The following is a 6,272-nucleotide window of genomic DNA, read 5'->3' as shown; positions in this document are numbered from 1 at the left end:
AACTAATAAAAGCAACGTGTCTAATCGCCACGGTCTAACCGAGCGGTGCTGGTCTTCCACGACACCGTCAGATGGCGCCAGAAGCCCTCTGAGGCTTACGTCAAGCGAATCCCGACTTTCAAGTAGTACGTCTCGACAACGGAGCGGAAGAATTCTTTATTCGTCAGTAACACGATTGAACAGCAAGTAGGAGAAACTTTTGCCTCCTTTTATCAACGATAAATTAAGTGTTCCTCTGATTTGACGACTGATTAAGTTCCCGTTACTGAGAAGTGAAAGTCCGAGTACAGGCTTCGAGGTAATTACGAATATAAAGTACGTATATATACGTAAGAGTTATTATAGAGAATCTGAGAATTATGGAGAATTTATTTTCCACATTTACCGGAACGACAAATTCCGCCATTGGATACGAATGCGTTGCAACTTTTCGTCTCTCACCGTATATGTGCAGCGCGCACGTCGGAGCCACATGTTTGGCGCAAGTTTACTCGCGAAATTTATTATATTTAATTAAAAGTTATCTGTGCGCACATACGCACACATGCAGAGCGTTCATACACATCTACCCACATTGTGCGCGCGGCGCGAGGCTAATTGCGTTTGAATGCGCGGCCGAGCAGACAATCGATCCTTAAAGAAAGAGAATCGAACATCGATTCTCGGTGCATCGCCCATTTCTCAGGCGCCGCGCGCTCTCTTTCTCTCTCTTCCCACATAGGTGCGCTACGAGTATCGGCGTGGAAGAACGCAAGGTTATTTCACGCGAGACACAAGACAAGGAAGATGGCCGGCTCGGGGAACGCTTGTGATGCCGGTACGTTCTTGCAGAAACTCGGCCTGCGGCCGGTGACGAGATGCAGCCTCGCGAAATTCTACGCGCCGGCATACGGGGCGGCCTCGTACACCGCGATGTCCATCAATGTCATGAACCCCAGCCTTGTCATCAAGTAAGTAGCCGCCACGACAGTTTCCCATCGCGCTGGGCATCCGGTAATATTAACCTTCAGCGATGTGTGTCCAGCCTCCGGATTATTACGTAACTCCGTACGAGCGAGATGTACTTTCACGGGTCGTTGTTAGGTTAGGACGGCCGATCACACGCTTTTTCGCGTAATCTCAAGCGGACTTTATATCTTTGCCTTCGATCGGTGATATTTCTGATTCTTGGCACGACGTATAGTGATATAAATGATGGATATAGGGAGGGCGAGAATACAAAGTTTCCCAGGGAGACTCGCATCGTGTGTGCCTGAAGATTCTATTATAAGAGACAAGTCGACATCTTTCATCTCGCATACACACCATCCGATGCAACTTTGCCACATCGACGATGATGTGTCATTCATGAAAGAGCGGTGGAAAGTAGCTCTGTCTCTCATTTCAGAGTATTTCCGAAGAAGGATATCACAAATTTCTTACTGGCCGGCACTCTGTTCGGCACTGGATCCTATATTTACACACGTGAGCACATGAAGAATGCGCCAGAGCGCCAGAGAATCCTGTACAGGTGAGGGTTTTGATATCAGTAGTGTATGTACTTATGAGGATCCATGTAGATAAGTATTCAGCAAAAATTACATCTTGCCAATTCTTTTGAAATCAACAGATATTGTAGGGAAGTTCCCAAGTAATTTCCAGGGGGAAAAAGTAAGAGACAGTATAGTTGTCGAAACGTGAAGACAAGGTGAAATTTGAAATTTGTATGTTTTCTGGATGTCATCTGGTGCTGTGAACAAGATGAAGTTAATATATTTTGTAGAAAGTGAACATGAGATGAGTACGCCACACGTTTGGCCTATATTCTGAACTCTTTTTTTTTTATTGATAAAAGTGCCTCTAAAAATGGTTTAGGGACCACTTGATTGGCTGAGAAGCCACATTTAGAGCACTTTTATCGATAAAACAGAGTTCAGAACACAGGCCTTTGTATTGTTTACAACATTAGCTTACGATGTTTCCAAAAAGGAATGAAAATTTTTAATTCCCTAACATCTTGACAACCAATGCCTTGTATCTTACTAGGTTCTCGTTGAAAATCACCTTTAACCAACCAGCAATAATCTCAAACCGAAAAGATTTGCTGAAATATGACTTTTCCCCGATTATTTACCTGCATATATTTCAAATAACGTATCCTAATCTCTCGTGTATTGAATCTGCTCAGTGTCACTGGTGCGGTATTGCTGAGCTTCGGGTCGGTCTTACTTTGGGCGGTGCTCCGAGCGATAATACCACCGAATCCAGCCCTCTGCACGATAGCCGGTGTTAGCAGCGGATTAGCGCTCATGAAAGTTAGCGCGAGCTATCTTCAGTTTGTGGATGGACAGATAGTTAAAAAGTAGGCTGCTTCTGTGTATTTTCGGTTCTTGTTCTTTTGCTTGTTTTTTATATTTCGATTGAAACCACTACTATTGAATAATATCACAGAAGGGAATCACGATGGGACGGGAAACTTGTTGCACAAGAGTCGTAACTTATAACACAAGAGAGACAGAGAGAAAGAGAGAGAGAGGAAGAGAGACATTGTATCCGAATATTGAAGCGTTACGTTTCAAACGATTGTCTTCGCGACGAGACGGATCATCGAGAATCGTGTATCATGTTAAACCAAAAAAAAAAAAAACACAAGAAAAACGGCCAACGTCTCAGATCAGGAATCTCACATGAAATTCCTCAGGTACAGAGCAACAGAAATGTACTATTCGATATATCGAAACTAATCGAAACTCGAATTGATTCTTGAAAATTCTTCTATACTGTTCTCACATCGGATATCCGTACTATACTCTGTTCTCTCGGTGTCGCTCGCCGCTCGTGCAACGTCGTTACCGGCATTCGATAAAAGTCATTCGTTATAAAACCAGATAAGAGGTGCACGCTGTGAGCACTTGGAGAAATCCACGGTAGCGCCGGTGCGCCTAAGAAGCCGGAGATGCGTCGTATGTATTAAGCTGTTTTGTAAGCTGTACAGCGTTCACAGGATGCCAGAGCATGCATCGTCATGTAGATAAATATCACCGTAAATATATACACGTGAGAATCGTGCAATTCGTGTGGCACGACACAAAAAAATGTACAAAAATATGAAACATGCGAGTTTCTTTACCCGTCCGACACACATCCGCGTATTCTATTTTCGTTATTTGCGAAAGAAAAGAACTGGAAACGCGTAAACATCGAGAAAGAGATCGAGATCTCCCGTAACGAAGTACAAACGCGCGAAGGCCTTGTCGGTCTCTCCCCTCCTGCCACTTCCCGCTTGTTACTGAAACGCGCGTTTGTTTCTTCAACCCATTATCGTTTATTTATGCATACTGTTACACCCTCGTGCGATTGAGGCAAACATCGAGTCAGATAAGAGGAAGCCGCGCAGACATAGCAAAACAAACGCGGATGACTGATACTCGGCGCGAGCCGGCCAGTTGATCTCGTTGCCGCTCAACTTAGTCGATCGCGGCGTATTAAACGAGAGAACGGCAACTCGGACCGCACATTATTGGATGTTATAGTAATCGAAGAAGACACGAGGGAAAATAGGCGGCGAGACTTCGTCCGAAGTCGCGCAAATGCGACGCGCAACGTTCACGTCGGCCGGGCCGAGCGCATCCTGAAATTAATCGCAAATAAGCGCGATTGATAGGACGCCCGGAGAACCTTGGCGTTTTATCCTACGCGAAATTGTTGTCTACGCGTTGCCATATAACCGCTGAAGTCATACGATAATTTATCTCGTTGAAAGAGAGAGAGAGAGAGAGAGAGAGAGAGAATATGAACGTTCCATACGTCGGGAATCGGAAACATTTCATAAAAGCCTTTATACACAGTGTCCCAGAGTCACCCATGCATCCTTTATCCGTGCAGGTTTACATTTTAAGCAGGTCTCTCTCTCCCTGACAGAAATGTCGAAGGGCCGACAAGTGATGAAACGAAATTTCGCAAACACAAATTCACTCTTTGTGGTTCGAATAGGTTTTAATACTTTTTTGTTATTTTTTGCACGCATAAATGTCCAAAAATAACACATTTGACTGAAGCTATTCTTACATGTTTTTGCCGACTTAGCTTACGCCATTTAAAACGTTTAATTGTATTAAATCAACGTGTTAAATTACGACGTGTTAAATGACGTGCTTTAAAACGGCGAAACACGTGTAAGAAATGTGTATGGAAGAGTTTTTCAGCTGAAAGATTTGCAGTGTACACACGTAGAAAAAGAAGATTGAATTAACGTGACGATGAACGAATCAAGCGCGTTTTCGTGGGAGGAGACAAAATTTCTCGTTCTTACGAACTAAATTCGGTTCTCAATCAAGAATTCCGTTTCCTTGAAGCAAACGAAATTCGGTTTGTTCATTGTCACGTTAATTCGATCGGTCATGTTTCCTCCGTGCAGATGACGATCGACTCGACGTTTTTGTCGAGGAAAAACGGAGCGAAAATCGGCCCGGATACTTCGGATGCACGCGAGCATCGATCGCTTGCTGTTACACACGGTGTAGCGTGCCTCGTCGTGCCTCGGTGCGATTGCTATTGTTTCGGTGCATCACTGATTGTGACATGGCGTGCTTTCCGACAACAGCCACTCTCGACGCGTAACCCGATGATCATTCGCGCAACTCGATAAAAGCGTATATTTTTGGCCCGTAGAGAAGCTTCCCGGAGGCACACATCGCGATTCGTTTCTTTATCCCGGTCGACTCGTCCTTGATAAGCGTCGAGAATAACGCATACTAGAGCCGTTACTCTTACGAAGCTTCGAAGGAAGATCACATCTCTGATTTATTTTTCTCAAGAGAAAGCACGTTGAGGAGAAAACTTGCTCGAGAAATATCATTATTATTATTTTCTTGTTATTATTATTGCAGATGTAATGTTGAAAATGCGCAAAGATCACACGGCACGAGAGATCCATCGGCGTTCTCCACCTCGGCGAAGGATAGGAAGTACAATGCGTGGTGTAAAAATACCCCCGTGATAATTTATTAAAATATCTTACACAGGTGCGCGGCGTATTTTTCAGGCGGAAAAATTCAGAATCGAGCCTCATTCGGCAGATTTCACGCGGATTCGCGTTCGCATTTTCCCGACTAAGCGAGAAGAATCCTTCGCGTGTCGAATTCTTCCGTCTACATCCCTCTCGGTATTACTTGTAATACTTCCGATCGCATGGAACATCCAGGCCTCGGCTCGGCGTGGACCGTTGGTGAACTTGAAGGCACTTAAATAGTCATACGAACGATAGAACTACCTAAGACGTTAGAAAAAAGAAAAAAAAGATCCCGCTACGGCGAACTTCCTCGGAAAAGCGCACATTCTTCACGTGTCTGTCGCAACAGTTAGCAACACCGTCAGGAATTCATAAGGTTTTTCCTCGGGGCCACTCTCGCGTTGAACAACAACAACGTTCCGCCTCAGATACGCAGCATGTGCCGATCGATGGCCGCCGGATGATCCGTGAGAATCCACCGACGAGACGGCCTCCCCCTACTCGAGCAAAGTTCGTCTCGGCGAAGGCACTGTCCTTATCGTCACCGTCGAGAGGAGAGCTCTAGGAAAGCTCCCTTCACCCTTCACAAATCTCCCACGAGCCTTCCCCCCGGAGCTGGATCGGCGAAACTTGGCACCGTTAGAAAGTCATTAGCGGAACTTGGGTCGATCCCTAGCTTTGAGGAATCAACGTCGACGATTCGGTCATGTTAACGACTTCTTGCGTCGTCGTCTCCGTCGTCGTCGGCATCGTGGTGGTGGTCGTCGACGTGAGGGCGTTCGACAGGGCCTCGACGAAGTTCTCCGTCACCTTGTCGATCGCGTCCGTCAAGACGGTCGTCGTCTCGTGCGCGTGCGAGTGGTGGTTCTCCAGCTCGTGCTCGTGATGATCGTGCTCGTCCACGTGGCCGGCCGCATGCGTGTGGCCACCACCGTGCGAGTGCGAGTGCGAATGGGAATGGGCGGCTGTAAGAAAAAAAAGAGAGCGGAAATTGCTCGTGAGATTTTCTGCGATTTCTTCGGACGGGAGAAATCCCCTCGGCGAGAACAATCGGTTTGTGAGAAGACAAGAGGCGGAGACGGGAGTTGGAGCTGGAAGGGATCGGTGGGAACTCGAACTTTGGTCACTCGTCTGCATTCCTTTCTAATCGACCCAACACGCCGATTTCGATGACGGCTGGAAACGGACGTTAGCAGACGGGAAAAAGATTAAAAATTCCGTCAGGCTGGTCCCCCGATTTCAGGTTATTCTACAATAGGCTGGACGGTGGGTGATGTAGCAG

General features: G+C 46.1%; 2 protein-coding genes across 6 annotated transcripts in view; one reads left to right on the top strand and one right to left on the bottom strand.

Annotated features, from left to right (window-relative positions):
- The first annotated feature begins 157 nt into the window (after positions 1-157).
- LOC106743651 lies at positions 158-5,004 on the top strand. 3 transcript variants are annotated; one of them, XM_014617703.1, is made up of 5 exons: positions 158-298; positions 722-950; positions 1,388-1,510; positions 2,168-2,341; positions 4,869-5,004. In XM_014617703.1, exons 2-5 carry the CDS (start codon positions 787-789, stop codon positions 4,987-4,989), a joined length of 582 nt encoding a protein of 193 aa, XP_014473189.1. In that variant the 5' UTR covers positions 158-298; positions 722-786; the 3' UTR covers positions 4,990-5,004. The 3 variants fall into 3 exon arrangements, with proteins under 3 accessions (XP_014473189.1, XP_014473190.1, XP_014473191.1); XM_014617704.1 differs by lacking the exon at positions 4,869-5,004 and adding an exon at positions 2,431-2,626 and having other exon boundaries at positions 167-298; XM_014617705.1 differs by lacking the exon at positions 4,869-5,004 and having other exon boundaries at positions 172-298; positions 2,168-2,626.
- Positions 4,962-6,272, bottom strand: part of LOC106743650 (zinc transporter ZIP1-like) — a 25,972-nt gene continuing 24,661 nt past the window's right edge. For 2 of the 3 annotated variants that reach the window (XM_014617702.1, XM_014617700.1), the window contains one exon: positions 4,962-5,955. In XM_014617702.1, the coding sequence (XP_014473188.1) occupies positions 5,663-5,955 (293 nt within the window). In that variant the 3' untranslated portion in view covers positions 4,962-5,662. The remainder of the gene's footprint in view (positions 5,956-6,272) is intronic. The other variant, XM_014617701.1, reaches the window with a different exon arrangement.

Source organism: Dinoponera quadriceps, unplaced genomic scaffold, assembly GCF_001313825.1.
Source record: "Dinoponera quadriceps isolate SergipeBrazil2010 unplaced genomic scaffold, ASM131382v1 scaffold1115, whole genome shotgun sequence".
Taxonomy (NCBI): domain Eukaryota; kingdom Metazoa; phylum Arthropoda; class Insecta; order Hymenoptera; family Formicidae; genus Dinoponera; species Dinoponera quadriceps.
This window is presented reverse-complemented; position numbering and strand designations above follow the sequence as displayed.

What these genes read in the sequence shown, in the direction of transcription:
- LOC106743651 (XM_014617703.1), top strand. Translation starts at nt 787, where the DNA reads ATGGCCGGCTCGGGGAACGCTTGTGATGCCGGTACGTTCTTGCAGAAA. An exon ending in AACCCCAGCCTTGTCATCAA is followed by an intron (nt 951 to 1,387) that starts GTAAGTAGCCGC and finishes CTCTCATTTCAG; the next exon opens with AGTATTTCCGAAGAAGGATA. An exon ending in GATGGACAGATAGTTAAAAA is followed by an intron (nt 2,342 to 4,868) that starts GTAGGCTGCTTC and finishes TTATTATTGCAG; the next exon opens with ATGTAATGTTGAAAATGCGC.